The 19,505-nt window shown below is 45.0% G+C and overlaps 1 protein-coding gene across 1 annotated transcript in view; it reads left to right on the top strand.

Annotated features, from left to right (window-relative positions):
• Positions 1-5,920, top strand: part of LOC111142570 (APC down-regulated 1) — a 31,123-nt gene extending 25,203 nt beyond the window's left edge. Inside the window, exons 4-5 of the mRNA XM_022495846.1 lie at positions 3,605-3,926; positions 5,406-5,920. Of these exons, the coding sequence (XP_022351554.1) occupies positions 3,605-3,926; positions 5,406-5,857 (774 nt within the window). The 3' untranslated portion in view covers positions 5,858-5,920. The remainder of the gene's footprint in view (positions 1-3,604; positions 3,927-5,405) is intronic.
• The last annotated feature ends 13,585 nt before the right edge of the window (positions 5,921-19,505 follow it).

The following is a 19,505-nucleotide window of genomic DNA, read 5'->3' as shown; positions in this document are numbered from 1 at the left end:
TTGAATGAACATGTCTCTAAAGAAGATCTACAGGTAGGCCGTTAAGCACATGAAAAGATGCTCAAGATCACTAATCATTAGGGAAATGCAAATAAAAACTACAGTGTGATACCACACCATACCCATTTGATTGGCTATTATCAGAAAGAGAAAAAAAATAGTTGTGTGCAAGGATGTGGAGATATGGGAACCCTTGTGCCCTGGGGGTGGGAATGTAAAATGGTGCAGCTGCTTTGGAAAAACAATATGGTGGTGGTTCTTCCAGAAGTTACACGTGGGATTATGGTATGATCCAGAAACTTCACTTCTGAATGGATGCCCAACAGAACTGAAAGTGGTCTTTAAATAGATTGTATACCTGTGCTCATCACATCGTTATTCACAGTAGTCAAAAAATGGAATGTTCATCAGTGGATGAATGGATAAATAAAACGTGGTACATACATACATCGAACTCTTCCTATTCAGCCTTAAAACGAAAGGAGATTCTAACATGTGCTACAACATGGGCAAACCTTGAGGACATTATGCTTAGTGAACTAAGCCAGTCACAAAAAGGACAGATTCTGTGTGCTTTCACATTTGTGAGGTACCTAGGGTAGACAGATCTATACAGACAAAGTAGAATGGTGGTTGCCAAGGACTGGTATTGAAAGAATGGGGAATTGGTGTCTATTGGGTACAGAGTTTCAATTTGGGAAGATGAGAAAGTTCTAGAAATGGACCGTGGTAATGGTTGCATAATGTGTGATTGTCCTTAAAATGGTTAAAATGTTAAGTTTTACGTCATGTATGTTTTACCATAATAAAAAAAATAGGAATTTGGCAAGACTAGTAGCTAAGGGCCAGATTCCTCCCACTCCATACCACTCCATCCCTAAATTTTCATAGACCCAGCTGATGGATGGCAAGCTTCCCTTGCCTGTGGCTTTTCTCTGCTGACGAGCAGAAGTGCTTCAGCCGGGTCCCCATCTCCAAGGTCAGACCTCTGTGCCATTGTTCTTAAGAGCACCACGTGAACGCCACATGCTACCATGGCACCTTTCTGAGAGCGCCTGGGCCCAAGGGCTGTGCCCACCTCCTGTCACCGAGCCTGTTCTGGTTCTGACGGAAGAGCGCTTGATCCCTGGTGTTATGCTGGGGGCAGAAGCTCTTGTGAGAAGACCCCTATTCCCCCACCCCCTCTGCCCTATCCAAGAAGCTTTCTGGGAGGTTCCCAAACTGATACTGGTATTTGAGGAAACAAATTCTGTCAGGAAATGAGACTCCTATCTCAGAATGGCCATAAATGAGGTGGTCACAAGTAATGTTTTTAAATCCCTAAACTACTGGGGCGCCTCAGTGTGGCAGTCATTAAGCGTCTGCCTTCTCTCAGGTCACGATCCCAGGGTCCTGGGATCGAGCCCCGCATCAAGCTCCCGGCTCAGCACTCACCCCTCTTCCACTCCCCCTGCTTGTGTTCCCTTTCTTGCTATCTCTGTCTCTGTCAAATAAATAAAATGCTTGAAAGAAATAATCAGGCAATCCCCGAACTACAGATAGCAAACCCATTTGTGGGGAATGACACGAAAGAGCATTGTTAGTGAGCATTGAGATCTCCGCAGAGATCTGTGGAGGCATGACGGCCAAGAGCCCTCTCCCACTGTCCTGCTCTCCCACTTGAGATCTCCAGGCACCTAACCAGACAACTGCAACGACACCTTGAGTCACTGCTGGACAAGAAAAGGCCTTTGAAATCTGGATTTTTGACTCTGGGAGGCATGGGTATGCCCTCCTGGGCATTCCTGTCAGTGCCTGTTGTTAGGCCTGAGACCACACCAGTGAGCTGCCCCATACTATGGATCCCATGGCTGGGGGAGCCCAAGGCCAGTGTCCACGAGCTGTTTCCCCCAACAGTTGGCTGCAATGGTGACCCTCCTGCCACTGCACAGATCAGATTTGCCTTGTGCTTCTGTTAGCCCTGTCAGCTTTAGCACAGCTGGTGTGGGAGGGAGGGTACCAGAGACGTGGCCCCCCACGTCCAGGGGCAGGCAGCCCACAGCCCACAGGTGTCCCGTGGCTCCAATCAAACAGGCCATGGAAGTTCGGGCCCAGAACCCAGCTGTCCTACCCTCTGGGATGTGGCATTCGAAGGGGAGCCCCAAGCCTGCTGGGCAAACAGCGTTTACGTGGCTGGCAGTCTCCGGCCACCTCTGCTGCTTGGGATGGTTTCTCGGCCACTGCTGTGGACAGACAGCCATCGTCGGGAGGCTGGGGGAGTGTTCTGAAGCAGACACTCAGGGAGGCAGCCCCTGGAAGGCAGAGGTGCAGTTACCTTGATCTAGTGAAACGGCTTAAAGCTATAGAGCAGGGAGCAAGTGAAGAGACCATAAACCATCAGGCCTCGAGGCCGGTCTCGAGGTGTGCAGGCTGCCTTCACGGAGGCCTCTGCTCTTGCTCACTTGCCGGCCGCCTCCTTACAGCCCTCCTTTAAAAGGACCCCTGCTTTACTACACATCTCCCTTTGTCATCCCAGCAAAAAAATCTTGGCCTTTTTTTTTAAGTTTCATGTGTCTCCTAATTGTTTTTAAAAGTGGAAAAAAAAATCTGATTGTAAAAGACGCATAACATTTCCATCTTAGCTATTAGACGGGTCCAGTCCCGCAGCATTAAGAACATTCACACCGTTGTGCGACTGTCTCCCCCATCCACCCACAGACCTTTTTTCATCTTCCTGACCTGAAGCTGTGTCCCCATTAAACACGAGCTCCCCATCTCCCCTCCCCCAGCCCCTGGCCACCATGATTCTACTCTCTCTCTCTCTCTCTCTCTGAATTTGATCACTCTGGGTGGCTCATAGAAGAGGGATGGGATTGTACAGTATTTGTCCTTTGGTATCTGGCTTATATCACTTCGCATCCTGTCATCGAGGTTCATCTGTGTTACGGCCTGGGTCAGAATTTCTTTCCTTCTTCCAGATTGAATAATCTTTCATTGTAGGTGTGGACCACATCTTATGTCTCCATTCACCTGTTGACATATACTGGGTGGTTTTCATCATTTGGCCCTGTGACTGCACTGCTAGGAACATGGATGCATGGCTGTCTCTTCAAGACTCTGGTGTCCTTTGGACATAAACCAGAGGAGGAATTGCTGCATCGTATTGGAATTCTTTCCCTCAGCCACTGTCCCATTTTAGCTTCCCAACAGGGCGCACGCGGGTTCCAGCTCCCCCCACCATCCTTGTCCACACTGTTCTTTTCAGATTTTGTCCCTAGTACCCATCCCAGTGGTAACCCTATAGCCTTGCTGAAGTCAAGCATCTGGGACATGTGGTAGGATTCTAAAGAGAGTACACTTCACAGCTGACATATTTAGGTAAGTTTGGCTGATGTCAGCCAAACACACATGTGCACTTGTGAGCCTACACTTAGACACACACACACACACCCCACCCCACCCCCTCCGTGCCCGAGGGCCTAGCTCCAGGTGCCTCCTGGGTCCCCAGGTGACAAATGACGGGACCCCCTCCAGTCCCACCGTGGGCCTCATTTGAAGTCAGCACGCGTGCACTGCCCAGTCACGATGACTGAGATCTCTCCACATGTGTGTTTCTCATCCCCAGAACCACGACCACGCCTGCATCGCCTGCCGCATCATCCACAGGTCGGATGAACACCGCCCGCCCCTCCTGCCCCCCAAGGCCGACCTGACCGTCGGCCTGCATGGCGAGTGGGTGAGCCAGCGCTGCGAGGTGCGGCCCGAGGTCCTGTTCCTCACGCGCCATTTCATCTTTCACGACAACAACAACACCTGGGAAGGGCATTACTACCACTACTCCGACCCCGTCTGCAAGCACCCCACCTTCACCATCTACGCCAAGGGCCGCTACAGCCGGGGGGTGCACTCCTCCAGGGTCATGGGAGGAACGGAGTTCGTGTTCAAAGGTAGGGCTCCTGCCGCGACTCGCAAAGTCACAGCCCAGCCGGTGAGGAACTGAGCGGTTTGGGGACTTTGTGTTCAGGCAGAGCTTGAGAGAAAGGGCCTTTCTTTTTTTTCTGGGACAGATGTTGGGGGAGAAATTAGGGAGTCCTTTCTGCTTCAAGGTCATCATTCACATCAGCTTCCGAGGTTCCCCTCTTCATAATGGGGCCGGCAGGGGCGGCTCAGCCCGTGGGCCACAGTTCAGAAGGCCCCACACGGCTCTGCACAGTGTCAGAGGTGGCCAGGGAGGACGTGACTAGGAATGAAGCCTCATGTCTGCACATTGCCTTTTTTTTTTTTTTTTTTTTTAAGAGAGAACACAAGTTGGGGGTTGGGGAGAGGGAGAAGCAGGCTTCCCGCTGAGCAGGGAGCCCAACTCGGGGCTCGATCCCCCCCTGTCAGGTCCTGGGATCAGGACCTGAGCCAAAGGTAGATGCTTAACTGACTGAGCCGCCCAGGCGCCCCTACCCATTTCCTTTTTTGTACACCGCTCAGGCTGCTTTTGAGCTGCCCCTGTGATAGCATCATACTTATCGCTGTGTCTGTCATGCACCTGAAAGTTGTCCTGTGCCTGGAGGTGGGAGGTTTGGGGTTTGTAATGATTACTTAAGCGAGGAACATAAGGGGTGAAATTCATCGGCTGTTATCAGCAAGGGAGGTCTCGCAGCCTCTCTTTCTAGAATTTCTTTCTGCACTTATACATCTTTTCAAGCTGGTGTCAGTCATATCACAGACAAGTAACAGAGACGTGGCCCATGTACTGCGTGTGACCCCTCCTAGGGTAGCATGGTTCCGTCTATTTAATAGGAAGTATTTCTGCCAACCTGATAAGACTTAGGCCTTCTTAATCCCCCACCTAGGAAGGAAGGTTTTCTCCAGGAAGGGTGGACCTTTGCTAAATGCAGCCAGGAAAACAGCCACCTTGGCCAGGTTCCACCCCGAAGCTGCCGTGGTGCACATAAGATACATTCCCCTAGGGTCCTTCAGAAACAGCCCTCTCTGAGTGCTGGGATTTCTGTTTCATACATTCACGCGTATTTTTCTTCCTTGCAGCCTCATTCATTTTAGATGCCTGATCTGTGGGCCAGTATGAATTTGCAAGGCTCCCAGCTAGGATAGGCATTCAACACCAAAAGTATTTAAAAACCTCAAAGCCCTTTTCATGAAAACAGAATTCCAGTTTGCGTTGAATATTGTGTCAGTCCCAGAGACGCAGTGACACCAAAGGCAAGTCCTGGGAGACACTCTGCATGACAGTTTGAATTCACATTAACAGCGGCGGTCACGTTCATATGTGGAACTCTCCCGACTGGGGTGGGAGCTGCTCTTCAAGGCTGCAACCAGTGGGTGGCCGCGAGGGACTGGGTTTAGAGCTAGAGTGCTTTCTGAACCACATGCCGCACCCGGCGTGGTGTCACCGACCTGTCCTCTCTCCTTCGCAGTGAACCACATGAAGGTCACCCCCATGGACGCGGCCACTGCCTCGCTCCTCAACGTTTTCAACGGGAATGAGTGCGGGGCCGAGGGCTCCTGGCAGGTGGGCGTCCAGCAGGACGTGACACACACCAACGGCTGCGTGGCACTGGGGATCAAACTACCTCACACCGAATATGAGATCTTCAAAATGGAGCAGGATGCCCGCGGCCACTATCTGCTGTTCAATGGCCAGAGGCCCAGCGATGGGTCCAGTCCGGATAGGCCCGAGAAGAGAGCCACCTCCTACCAGATGCCCTTAGTCCAGTGTGCGTCCTCTGCACCCAGAGCTGACGACTTCTCCGAGGACCCCCGGGGTCACCAGTACGGGAGCTGGGCGCCCGAGAGGAGCACTTGTTCCCTGCTTCTCGCTGGGCTCGCTGGCCTTTTGACTCTCCTGCACTGGAATGTCCTCAGATAGATGTTTCTTAAAAAGCAGTCTTTTTCCAAGCCAGGATTCCTTACAATGGACAAATTTCTTTACCAAAAAAAAAAAAAGAGAGAAGAAGAAAAGAAAGGGCGCTCCTTCTCATGATGCACTTGAGTGCTCCAGAACTGTGGCTCCCTTTCTGCTGCCAGGCCCCCCTCCCTCCCAGCCTGAGTCCTGAGCAACCCTTTTTGAAGTTTCTGCTTTGAACTCTGGCCAGTGGGATCCCAGGCCTCCGGGACGCCTTCTCAAGAGTAATTGCACTTTAAGACCGCAGAGAGCGTGGAGCTCATGTGTTTGGTAGATGGAGCAGGGTGACAGCGAAGTCCTCTTCTTCTCTCCCTCATGATTATTAATCTATTTCTGAGTTACACGTAGACGGATATCAAGCTCCAGCTTTTCCTGCCACTGTCCTCCCCCGAAACTGTGTTACGACCCAGAATCCAGTGCAGATTTGGGTTAGGACCACCAGCAAAACACCTTCTATTAATAAAGAAGAGACTTGAGTGTAGATATGTATATAGGGAAAGTCACACGGTTTCACCTCACCATCCTGACAGCCTTAATGCAAAGAAAAAAGAAAAAAAAGAGGAAACCCCAGCTTTCCAATGTGGAGGGGAAAAGTATCTGTAATTAAAGGTTCAACGTAATTTAAACTATCCGTTGTTTGAACTTGTGGGGAAAGGAGACTCGGCGAGATGCTGGTTTCTGGGTGGTCGTGGAATGCACGCTGCTTGATGGCTGCCCGGCTGACGAGGGTGGTCGAGAAAATACTAGAAGCAGTACCCACAGGACCAGCAATGTACGGGATGGTGACAGTGCATTAAATGCCAACAGGATGATTAAAAAAAAAAAAAGTGCCTGTTCATTCCACAGTTTCCTCTTCGTGGGGCCCTCGTCCCGGCTCATGCTATATCTGGTCAAGGGTGGGCAGACGGAGCCTCGCATGGCCATCCCAGCTACCTTCAAAGATGACTATGCAGAGACCACACTTTAATGTTCAAAGACAGTGTAGCGGGGATATCCTCACCGGGGCTGTACTAGACCCTCAGTGTGCCTGAAACCCAGCCTTCCGGTAAAGCCCTTTTATCGCCGGATGTGACATCTTGACTCTTTTTCTGTCCTGCTGTTGCCTTTGGTCTGTGGCTGCACAGGGTCTCAGGGTCACCTTCCAGAGAGTCTGTGAGCTTCTTCCTCGCAGACGTTGGGAGGGGCCGTGAATCATGTCTGCCCACGTCTACTTTGGACTGTTCCAGATGGTGCTCTCTGAACACCAAGTGCTATTGCCGGTAGAGACTGACGGAGGGGAGTACCAAGTCTGCGGAAGCCTGGACGGAACCGGAAGTGAGCGTGGAAACCACAGTCAAGGTCGAGAGTCGTACTTGTATTTAAAAAATAACTTTATGAAATGCTGTAGCATTCAGTGTGGTGATGAGTTATCAGGATAGCATGGAGTCCCAAAGCGCTTTATCTTTAGAATATATTTTAAGTTGTGGGGCATACTGAGGGGGTTTATTCAAATGAAAATACTAACTTAATGTCTGCCAAGTTTAATAAACAAAGATGTCAAAAATACTCCCATAGAATACGTTTTACCTGTGGATCTATTTAATTAATGCTAATGCTAACGCTATCTTTAAAGGATATAATAAAATTACGTGAAAAACTATGTTCACTGCTAAAGAATACCTCAGTGATTTGTCATAGAAGTGATAGATTTATAGCCATTTAATTCACAGGCACTCACCCAGACTTAGCTACTCAAACTTTTAAACAATACACACACACACACACACACACACACACACACACACACACACGTATATCCAAATATATAGGTATTTACATGTGTATAATGTATGCATATGTATATATGTCTTAGAGACAACATGACATTCATGAGATCGTATCACTTTCTGATACACCAGAAATCATTACAGAGAATTTTAATCACAGTATGTATTTTAATCACAGATTATCAACACAATTAGATGTACGCCTGTCACTCGCTGTATCACCCACAAGTATCACATCTTGGTTATGTCATATTGACACAAATAAGGGTCAGTACGTTAGTGGCAGGTAGCTCCACTCTAAATCCTGGGCTTGGTGGAAGAAGTAACTAAAGGATGGCTGTCCTTGACCGCCCTGGCCGGGAACTAGACTTCCTCTCTTCCTGGGTAGCAGGCTGATGATGGTCAGGGTCAGAAAGTCGTTCCTCGGGCAACCCTGGTCAACTCCAGGTGGACCTGGGCTCAAGAGCTTCCTATAGCCTCCAGTCACCCCGTACGGAACAAAGGTAATTTGTGCAGACATGACAAATCTGGTCATCTGCATAGATGCCCAGCGTCTGTGACTTCCAGGTGGTGTCCATCCTGTCATCCTGAACAGTGGTCGTGGCATCCCTGTGCTGCCCACTAGGGTAACTCCTAGCAGCGCCCAGCACCGAGGTTCCCTGCGCGAGAGGCTGGGGGGTCAGGGCGTCCTCGACATGGTTTCACACACACTTGTAAAAACAACTGGACTGTAAGACCTGCAGTTCTGGGTTGAAGGGAAAGCTCTCAAAAAAATAGAAGAGATTCTCCAACCCACCCCCTCCTTAAATAGATCTTGAAAACAGAGTCGATGTTCAAAGCGATCCACACACATTGCAATATTTCGTTTAGAACGGTAGCCCCCCCCCCTTTCTGTCCCTATGACTTACCAGGTGCATGACAATGGAGGGCAGCAACCAACAGATAGCATCTAAGTGGGCATTTCTGGACACTGTTCTCAAAGGAAAATGCAGACCATTCCGAGGTGGCGTTAGGGGAGCAGCGATGTGGGTGGAAACACACAGGAAATGGACTCACTCTGACACAGAGAATTTATCTATCTGACACAGATTTTTTTCGGGCCTGAGACATTTAAAGCTTTCATGAATCCAAACATCTTTCATAAGGATACACCTGCAGCAAGAGGAAATAAAGGTAGCTTAGATAAATGTTTCTCACTGATTTCTAGACTCTTGAGAATTGCATAAGCATTCTTCTCTTATAAGTAAGAGAATCCTATGTCCTAAGACACCAATTGAATCCTTTAATTCCCTTTGATGACCCAAGAGCCTTTGGCTTGCAGGGTAAATGATCTGCGCATGTCTGTGGGGCTCCTATTTTAGCACGACCCCATTTCCTGGGGTTTCAGTAGGTAGAATTAACACTATCACGAGAAAATACTGGGGAGGTGATGCCCTCCCACTTCTCCATTGACTGAGACCTGATGACACAGACACTTGACACAATCATACTGCTCCAGGGGAGACCTAACACACTGGCCAAACCCACACCTCACACTGGACAGCAGGTTGCAGTATCTGACTGGTGGCCACCCGTGGTGTCCATTGGGTCTCTTGGTTTCTGACATCGCTGTACAACCACCTCTGCGACCCCTCTGCCCTCTGGAACACCACCCAAGTGATTCCATGCCCCTGTCACTTAATCCATCTCGTAGAGCCGTTATGTTAGAATCTGGAAGCCAGAGGCTTTGTGAGTACAGATAGCAACACATTGCAAACCCAGGCCTCCAAGCTTCTTCAACCACCAGCTGCATCTTTGTCCTCCTGAGCTGGAGGGCCACCTGGCAGCTTTGTCCGCTGCTCGGGGACTGTTCCAGCCTCTTTAATCCTCATGAAGTCTCTCCCTCTCAAGTGATGGGAAAGGCTGAGAGAGATCCTCGGCAGGTTCAGGATTGTACTTCCTGAAGACTTTAAGCTTTTGAGGTCTGAGCTTTTTCTGCAGCAGATGAGGAAGCATATGTAGGACAATCGAGAGGACATGACCTTCAGAAAATCAGGTTATAATAAGCAAGGGAGGAATACTGTGTGTTAAGAAACTCATTTGCAGAATGTCTTCCCATTCCCTAAATAACGCAGTCCATGTTCTCACATGCTGGGTCCAGGGTAACATGTCTGCCCCGGAATCAGCTGGAAACGCTGAGCTATCTCATTGAAACTGAGATCTCCCATAGATTGAAAAATCGAAATACATGTTGCATGTTGCAGTTTTATCCTCCAACTTATTTGGTAAGTGGAGCTATAGTATATCGGAGTCTCAGCATCCCTTACATGGAAGAGATGAGTGAATCAGCCTCATAGCACCTAAGTAGAGCATTAAAAGAAAAAAGTTCCTGCAAAGAGTGTGTCATCTCGAAGCAGAAGTGAGTATTGTGCGTTGTATTAGAAGCCGGTAGCTTGGCAGGGGAAACTCACATAGGCGAGAAGAGAGCTCCCTTCCACTGTGGCAGCCTTGCTATCCCTGAAAACAAAAGACACCTTAGTGACATATAAGACCGCTTTGCCTTCAAAGCCCTTTGCATCCATTAAGCTTTTGAAATGAATTGTCTTCCCAGTATCAGATGGAGAGCACAGCAGTACGAGTACTATGGCCCGTTAGAAAGACATAGCATTTGTTACAGGGTTTGTTGCCACTTACATAGGAAGAGAAGCAATTGGTATCCAGTTCCAGTGAACACTTGTGTCCATTTTCAATGCTTCTTCCACCCTTTGTCAATGTGAAGATCTTTCTGTTTTTTAATTGTATGTATGTTTCGCCAATCTACAAATCAATTCTCCTTTCCCACTAACTACATGTTCCAGATTAAATCTGACCCATTGTTGAAGTGTTTGTTAAAGTAAGGCTAGCGAATAGAGCATTGGATTCCTTGGAAACCTCAGCCGACTCTAGAGAAGATCAAAAAGGCATCACTAATTTCTGGTTCTAGATGATAAAGGTGACGATCCCTGAGGTCAGGGATTAGGGAATCAAAGAGTTGTGGGAGCCGTTCTTTTCACGCCCCAGAATTTCAGCCTGACCTTCTCAAGCACAGCAACCGTTTCTCGAATGCGCAGTGTCTGAGGCGTTGTAACCTGTTCTTTACATCCATTATCGTGTTTCATCTTCACTACACCCTAGTACTTTACCTTTTTGAATTCTTGCGGGGAAATCCGGTTAGGGTTTGCAGAATGCTTGTCCTAACTCCCCACAAACAAGCCAATTTTTCTTTAGGCACTTTATCACCCACCCTTCCAGAACCCAGGAGACACAGCAAAGCTGGTGAAGCATATGTCATTCCCTGATTTCAGAGGAGAGAGAGTAGAAACTAGGGTAGTGTCAGCCTCTGCTTTTAACTTTGCGAGCTTCTTATATGATCATTACTTCCTGATCAGGCTTAGGGAAGCCGAGGGAGGCTCCTTCCTCCCAGAAGCCTTCGGGAACCATCTGGACGGAACGACGCATGCCCTCTTTGCAACAAGTGGGCATTTTCAACTTCCAAACATCATCAGGCTTCAGTGACCCTCAGTTCCTCAGCCAGATCTTTCCTGGTCCAAGGTCTCCAGACCAGTGAGTGAAGGTGACTTTGGGATGGGCTTCTGCATCCACAAGCACACACTTGATATTTCAAGCTCAAGGGACAGGTATTTGAGCAGCTCAGGTCAAGCCGGAGAGAGATTTAATGCACTCTCTGAAACTCCTGAGAAGAAACCTGGTGTGCAGTATAAGGGATCCTCTGGGTGGAAGTACGTGTACCAGTGTCTGTGCTCTCTGGGGCCAAAGTAGGTTCTAGCAAATTCTTGGAGCAGGCCAGCTTTCATCTTGGCCTTGGCTTAGCACACCGTCCTGGTCAAGCCACGTCTGCCTGTGTTTATTAAATAAACACTGCCCAGGCAATCACTCACTTGAGCTCCCCATACTTTCCTTCAGTCTTTGTACTCAAGTCAAATATTCGGCCATGGCTCCCATCCATGGTGGGGTGGTGGTCTCCTCCAGGCCATAAGCTGGTCATTTCAGACAGACAGGCTTGTCCACATCTTGAGGATGAAGGACTCAAAAGTCACGTTCAGCAAAAGAGGCCCCAAGGAAAATCCAGGAGAAGCACGTATGGTAAGCTGGGCAGGATTGTCCACTGGGCTCTCCAGGTCCAAATCCAGGCTCCACCCTTCTGGACCTGGGTCCCCATACAGATAGCAGCCATGGGCTCCCCTTGCCTCCGCCATCTGACTGAAATCAGTCAATAGGGGCATAGACGTGCAGTCCAAGCCAAAACAGAAGGAGAGGGGTGGGGGAGTTATCCTCCAGCTGTCTACCTGCTGGGTCCCTGTAGGGTCAGCTGCCAGAGCCACAGTTCCTATCTGATGGTCCTCTCCAAAGAGCTGCCCTCTCTGCTCTCTCTGGAAGCCCTTCCGCCCATACCTTTCATGGCTCCCCACCAGGTCTACCCTTGGAGTACCGCACTCACCCTTGTTGTTTGTCCTTAATTTTTGGTACATTCCTTCATAAATAATAGTCCTTTCCCCTTTCTGGTGACCAGCTCTGTTTTTCTATCTCTGTGGCTCATCGGATCATTTTAGAGGGAATACAGAAATATGAGTTTGCCTCGTTTTTTTCGGAAGATGCCTCTTGTAAATGCAATCCTATAGCATTTGTCTTTCTGAGTGGCTGATTGCCCTTAGCAGAAGGTACTTCTAGCTCATTCACGCTATCACATTTGTAGGATTTCCTTCTTTTTGAATGCCAAGTAATATTTCATGGTGTGTGTATACTATCTTTTGTTTACCCATTTGTCTGTCGATGGACATTTAGGTTGTTTCTACTTCTTGGTTATTAGAAATAATGCCACAGTGAACATGGTACAGGTAGCTTTTTAAGATAATGATTTTGTTTCCTTTGAATAAATACCCAGAAGTGGAATTTCTGGAGCAGATGGTAATTCTATTATTAATTAACTGAGGAACCACCATTTTATTTCCCACAGGGGTCACACCATTTTACCTTCTCATCCACAGTATACAAGGGTTCCAATTTCTGCACCTCTTCTCCAACACTTGTTAGTGGTTTGCGGTGGTGGTGGTGGGCAGGGGGGGTGGTTTCATAGATGGGTGACCATCTAAGCATGTAGAATGTGATATTTCATTGTGGTTTTGTTTGCATTTCCCTGACAATTTTAGTATGCTTATTGGCCATTTGTATATCTCTTTGGAGAAATGCTTATTTAAGTCCTTTTCCCATTTTTAAAATTCAGACTATGAAGTTTTTGGAGCAGTTTAAAGTTCACAGCAGAATTTCGGGGTAGGTACAGAGATTTCCCATATACCTCCTGCCCCCACACATGCACAGCCCTCCCTCCCATCCCCCATTATCCACATCCGGACACCAGAGTGGTACATTTGTTAGGACTGATGAACCTACATTGACATGTCGTTATCACCCAAAGTCCAGAGTTTACCTTACAGTTCACTCTTGGTGTTGTACATTCTATGGGTTTGGCCAAACATACATAATGATGTACACATCATTATGGTGTCACACAGAGTATTTTCATTGCCCTAAAAATCCTCTGTGTTCTGCCTATTCATCCCTCCCCCATTCTATCCCCCCCAAGCCCCTAGCAACTACTGATCATTTTACTGTCTCCATAGTTTTACATTTTCCAGAATACCATGTAGTTGGAATCATACAGTATGTAGTGTTTTCAGATTTGCTTCTTTCACTTAGTGATAGGCATGTAAGCTTCCTCTGTGTTCTTCTCATGGCTTGATCAGTCATTTATTTTTAGCACTGAATAATATTTAATTTTCTGAATGTAGCACAGTTTATCAATTCACACACTGAAAGACATTTTGTTCCTTCTAAGTTTGGGCAATTATGAATAAAATTATTATGAACATCCATGTGCAGGTTTCTGTGTAGACATGAGTTTTCAACTCCTTTGGCTATACCAAAGAGTGTTCTTGCTGGAGCATACAGTAAGGGTATATTTAATTTTATAAGAAACCACTAAACTCTCTTGCAAGTGGCTGTACCAGTTTGCATTCCCATCAGCAGTGAATGAGAGTTCCTGCTGCTCTTCTGTCTCACCAACATTTGGTGTGGTCCATTCTAATAGGTGTGTAGCGGTATCTCATTTTAATCTGCATTCCCCTAATGATATATGATATGCAGCATCTTTTCATGTGCTTATTTTCCTTCCCCATCCATATATCTTCTTTGGTGAGGTTTCTGTTAAGGGCTTTAAGCCCGTTTTTAAAAACTGAGTGGTTTGTTTTCTTATTGTTGGATTTTAAAAGTTCTTTGTATATTTTGGCTAACATTCTTTATCAGATATTTATTTTGTAAGTATTTTCTTCCAGTCGGCAGCTTGTCTTCTCATTCTCTTGATGTTGTATTTCACAAAGCCAAAGTTTTTAATTTTAATGAAGTCCAGCTTATCAATTATTTTTCTCATGGATCATGCCTTTGATGTCCTATCTAAAAAGTCATTGCCATACCCAAGGTCATCTAGGTCTTTGCCTATGTTATATCTTCTACAAGTTTTATGTTTTCCATTTAGGTCTACAGTTTATTTTGAGTTAATTTTTGTAATGGGTGAAAGGTCTGTGTCTAAATTCATTTTTTAAAAGATTTTATTTATTTGACAGATATCACAAGTAGGCAGAGAGGCAGGCAGAGAGAGAGAGAGGAGGAAGCAGACTCCCGGCTGAGCAGACAGCCTGATGCGGGGCTCGATCCCAGGATCCTGGGATCATGACTTGAGCCAAAAGCAGAGGCTTTAACCCACTGAGCCACCCAGGTGCCCCTAAATTCATTTCTTTTGCACGTGGATGTCCACTTGTTCCAGTACCATTTCTGGATCCATTGCTTTGCCTTTGTTCTTTGTCGAAGATCAGTTGAGTTACAATAATGTGAGTCTTGAAATTCAGTAGTGTCAGCCCTCCAACTTTGTTCCTCTTCAAAATTGTGTTGGTTATTCTGGGTCTTATCCCTCTCTCTATATATGGTAGAACCCATTTGTCAATATCCACAATAGAACTTGCTGAGATTTTGATTGGGAATGCATTGAATCTAAGATCAGTTTGGGAAGAACCGACATTTTGAAAATACTGCATCTTCCTATCGATGAAAATGGGAATGTTTCTTCATTTATTTAGTTACCTTTTGTCTTTTATCAAAGGTTTGTAGTTTTCCTCATAGAGATCTTGTACAATATATTCTCTTTGGTTTATAGCTACATATTAGTTTTTTTAGGATGCTAATGTAAATGGTATTGTGTTTCTAATTTTAAATTCCACTTATTTGTTGCTAGTATATAGGAAAATGATTGACTTTTGTGTATTAACCTTGTGTCCTGCAACCTTGCTTTAATCACCTATTAGTCCTGAAAGGTTTTTTTTGTTGTTGATTCTTTTAGATTTTCTATGTAGATGATCATGTCAACTATGAACAGTTTTATTTCTTCCTTCCCAATCCGTATACACTTTATTTCCTTTTCTTGCCTCTTGCATTAGCTAGAACATCTAGTATGATATTGAAAAGTGATGGTGAGAGGGGGTATGCTTGCATTGTACTTGATTTTTGTGTGGAAGCTTCGAGTTTCTTACCCTAGGTATAATGTTAGCTGCAGGTTTTTGTAAATAGTCTTTATCAAGTTGGGGACTTAATCAAGTCCTCTATTCTTAGTTTAGTGAGAGTATTTATCATGAATGTATGCTGGATTTTGTCAAATACTTTTACTGCATCTATTGATGTCATCATGTGGTTTTTCTTTTTTACCCTATTGATGTGATGGATTAGATTTTTGATTTTCAATACTGAACCAGAACTGCATACCTGAAATAATTTTCACTTAGTCATTGTGCATAATTCTTTTCATTATTTATTGTATAATCAAGATATTTATTTTTTGTTCTTGGGTTATAAGAGTTCCTTATAATTTTTCAAATATTAACCCTTTGTCAGATATATAGTTTGCAAATATTTTCTCCAATTCCAAAACTTGCTTTTCACATTAGAATGAACTTAAGAAAGTGAAAGACTTGTACACTGAAAACTACAAAACACTGATGAAAGAAATTAAAGAAGACTTACAAAATGGAAAGGCATCCCTGTTCATGGATTGGACAAATTAATATTGTTAAAATGTCCATACTCCCCAGAGAGATATATAGAGTCAATGTAATTCCTTCAAAATCTCAGTGGCATTCTTGTAGAAATAGAAAAAATAATCTTAAAATTTATATGGAACCACGAAGGACTCTGAAGAGCTGAAGCTGTCTTGAGAAAGAAGAACAAAACTGGAGGCATCATACGCCTTGATTTCCAAATATATTACAAAGTTACAGTAATTAAAACAGTGTGGCATGGGCGTAAAGACACAGACCAATAGAACAGAATAGAGAGCCCAGAAATAAACTCAGATTTATACAGTCAACTGATCTTTGAAAAGGGTACTAAGACTACATGGGAACAGTCTCTTAAGAAAATGGTGATGGGAAAATTGGATATCCACACCCAAAGAGTGAAATTGGATCCTTTACCATACACAAAATTCAAACCAAAATGGATTAAAAGCTTAAAGTCCTGAAACTGTAAATTTCCTAAGAAAAAACAGAAGATCCTCATGACATTGGTTTTGGCAATGATTTCTTGACTCCAAAACAGAAGGAAAAATAAACAAGTGAGCCTATATCAAACCAAAAACTTCTGCACAGCAAAATCAATAGAATGAAAAGGTAAGCTATGAAATGGGAAAAAATATTACAAATCATATATCTGATAAGGGGTTAATATCTAAGAAACATAAAGTACGTATTCTTTATAAAATACAACTCAATAGCCAAACACAAAGGAAATAACTCAATTTTCAAAAATGGGCAAAGGACTTACCTCCAAAAACAATATTATATTTTATATTGTTTCTTCCTTGGCTTTTTCTAAACTTTTTAATTACTTTTTTTTTTTTTTGCCTTGGAAATAACTGAATGATGTCACAGATTCCATAAACATGGAAGTTCAGACTTCACAAAAGAGCTGGTCAAAGATGAGAAATAGCTCTGATTTCTAAATTCAAATGAGTTCAATAGTCAAAAAAACAAAGTTCCTGGTACGATAAAATGCATTCTCTGAAGAACTCCTTTGAGTGTGTTCCAGCACCAATGTCTACCTACAATATTCATAGAAAACTCTAGCCAACCTCTGCATTTCCTTATTAGCTTGAAACTAAATGGCAGGAAACACCCAGGGGCACCAATAACACTTCAGAATCTTGTGCCAATTCCAAACTGGGTAGACAGTACTCTGCAGCTAGTTTCTTAATACTTTGAAAAATTCCATTGAAATGAGAGATAACGAACTTGAAAGGCAAGTCCCCTTTTTGCATCAATAAATAAAACATCAAAGTGATTATTGAGCCAAAGATCCAAAGAAGTCATGTGCAATTTTCAGCATAATAAGGCAGTGAATATGAATTCAAATGAGCAGCCTGATGGAAAAAAAAAATACTTTCTATTTCTGGAGGAACCTTTCTTCTAAGGAATGATGTAGGCACTAACATCACTGTATTATGCCCAATTGTTCACTTGTGCCTAGTTTCTGATCATTTTTCCAGACAACAGAGAGCCAATATGTTCACTTTCTGGTTGCAATTCACTTGAAGAGCACCGGGGTGTTGGAGAAAATGGTGGTGATAAAAATAATTAAGAACTCATGAGAACCCTGCAAGCCCCAAATGTTTGTGACAATACGTACATTTAAGGAAGAGAATGTGAGGTCTCTTACCTTTAGCTGACCCTTCTAATGATCTGTATAAGATCCAGAAAGTCACTGATCTTTCCCTGGAAACTGTTTTCTCCTTTTTGCTGTTTCCTCTGAGCAAGTGATGAAAAGCGGTCTTCATTTCCTGCAGCCCTTCCCTGGGTTTTTGTGCCGGACATCCAGTCGTAAGAGCACGGGCTTTGGAGCCAAACAGAGCCCTGTCTGAGTCTCTGCTCACCCACTGTCCACTTGCCTGCACTGGTAAGTCCTTCAGCTTCTCTGTGTTCAGCTTCCGCATTTATAGAACGAGATTCAGAACCTAGTGAAATTGAAGCTTTTAGAGCAGACTTGCACTTCACAGTGACTGCGACTTCACAGTGACATGGACTCTCCCATTCCCTCCAGAAAATATCCTGGCTAATGCCACGGAGAGCCTCACCGCATTGCTTCTCAGAGTATGGACCGTGAACTAGTGGCACTGTGTCACTTGGGAGTTTATTAGAATTGCACAGTCCCAGGGGCACATGGATGGCTCAGTCGGATAAGTGTCTGCCTTCGGCTTAGGTCATGATCTCAGGGTCCAGGATGGAGTCCTGAGTTGGGCTCTCTGATCAGCAGTGAGCCTGCTTCTTCTCCCTCTCCCTCTGTGATTTCCCTCCTCAAATAAATAAATAAAATCTTAGAAGGAAGGAAGGACGGAAGGAAGGAAGGAAAAGAAAGAAAGAAGAAAGGCACAATCCCGAGCCCCATTGCAGAATTCCTAAATCAGAACCTGCATTTCCATAAGATTTCCCTCTCTAGGTAGTTCCTGTGCATGTTCAAGTTTGAGAAGTCTGACTTTAGATCGCTCTGGGGTATACTCAACACTTCTGCTGCTACCCCTGACTTGTATACCTATTAAGTTGTTTTAATTCCCACGCTTATTTTTTTTTAAAGATTTTATTTATTTATTTGACAGAGAGAGAGATCACAAGTAGGCAGAGAGGCAGGCAGAGAGAGAGAGAGGAGGGGAAGCAGGCTCCCTGCTGAGCAGAGAGCCTGATGCAGGGCTCAATCCCAGGACCCTGGGATCATGACCTGAGCCAAAGGCAGAGGCTTAACCCACTGAGCCACCCAGGCGCCCCTCCCACGCTTATTTATGCTTGCTTTTCTTTTTATTGTCATTATAACTTCAAAGCTGATTTTTAAAATGAGAGAGAAGAGAGACGCCTGGGCGGCTCAGTTGGTTAAGCATCTGCCTTCTGTTGGGGTTATGGGATCGAGTCCCACATTGGGCTCCCTGCTCAGTGGGGAGTCTGCCTCTCCCTTTCCCCCCTGCTTGTGGTCTCTCTCATTATCTCTGTTGCTCACTCTGTCTCTCTCTCTCAAATAAATAAATAAAATCTTTTAAAAAATTTTAGAAAAGAGAAAAATTAATAAACAAAATAATGATTTAAAAAATCTCAAAAGAAAATTGTTGTCTCCGTGAAATTGACATTGAATGTGTTGGGAAGACAGTATGAAAAGGGAATGAAAAATGTTCCTGCTGGGTAAGGTGGAAATAAGACAACTCTATGTCATTGGCTGGGTTGGTGGAATGTAACAATCTAGCAGGAATCTGAGCTCTAATAATTTCACAAGTGTTTGGAAATTCTCCCTTCTCTTGGAAGAAAGCCAAATTGGAAATTGGGAGACTGGGTCACATGTTATAAGTGAGCTGTACAAAAGGAATCAATGAACAATGGGCAAAGCAAATTCTTAGCTCCTTATGAAAAGACTAATGAATAAATGTAAGTTTATATGTTTTCAGTTAAAATAAAATGTTCAAAGATATATTTGGATCATCATCTAGAATATTTTCATTTTAACGCACCCTTGGTATCAGCGGGCCAGTTGTCATCCCCCCACCAACTCTGCGGCATGGGTTCTCTATTGTACCCACTTTGTAGAACTGTTGTAAAGATTAGAAATGATGAATGTGCTCGGTTCAGGGTAGGTGTTCAAGAATTTAAGTTATTACAGTGGTCATGCTGCTTGTCGTCATACATTTTGGGGCTTTGGGGCTTTGATGCACCAGGGGGCCTCTTTCCTCCCCATGA

The sequence above is a fragment of the Enhydra lutris genome, unplaced genomic scaffold (genome assembly GCF_002288905.1).
Source record: "Enhydra lutris kenyoni isolate GAN:26980312 unplaced genomic scaffold, ASM228890v2 scaffoldscaffold8, whole genome shotgun sequence".
Lineage (NCBI taxonomy): Eukaryota > Metazoa > Chordata > Mammalia > Carnivora > Mustelidae > Enhydra > Enhydra lutris.
The sequence above is the reverse complement of the archived record's forward strand: the minus strand, read 5'-3'. Positions and strand labels throughout refer to the sequence as shown.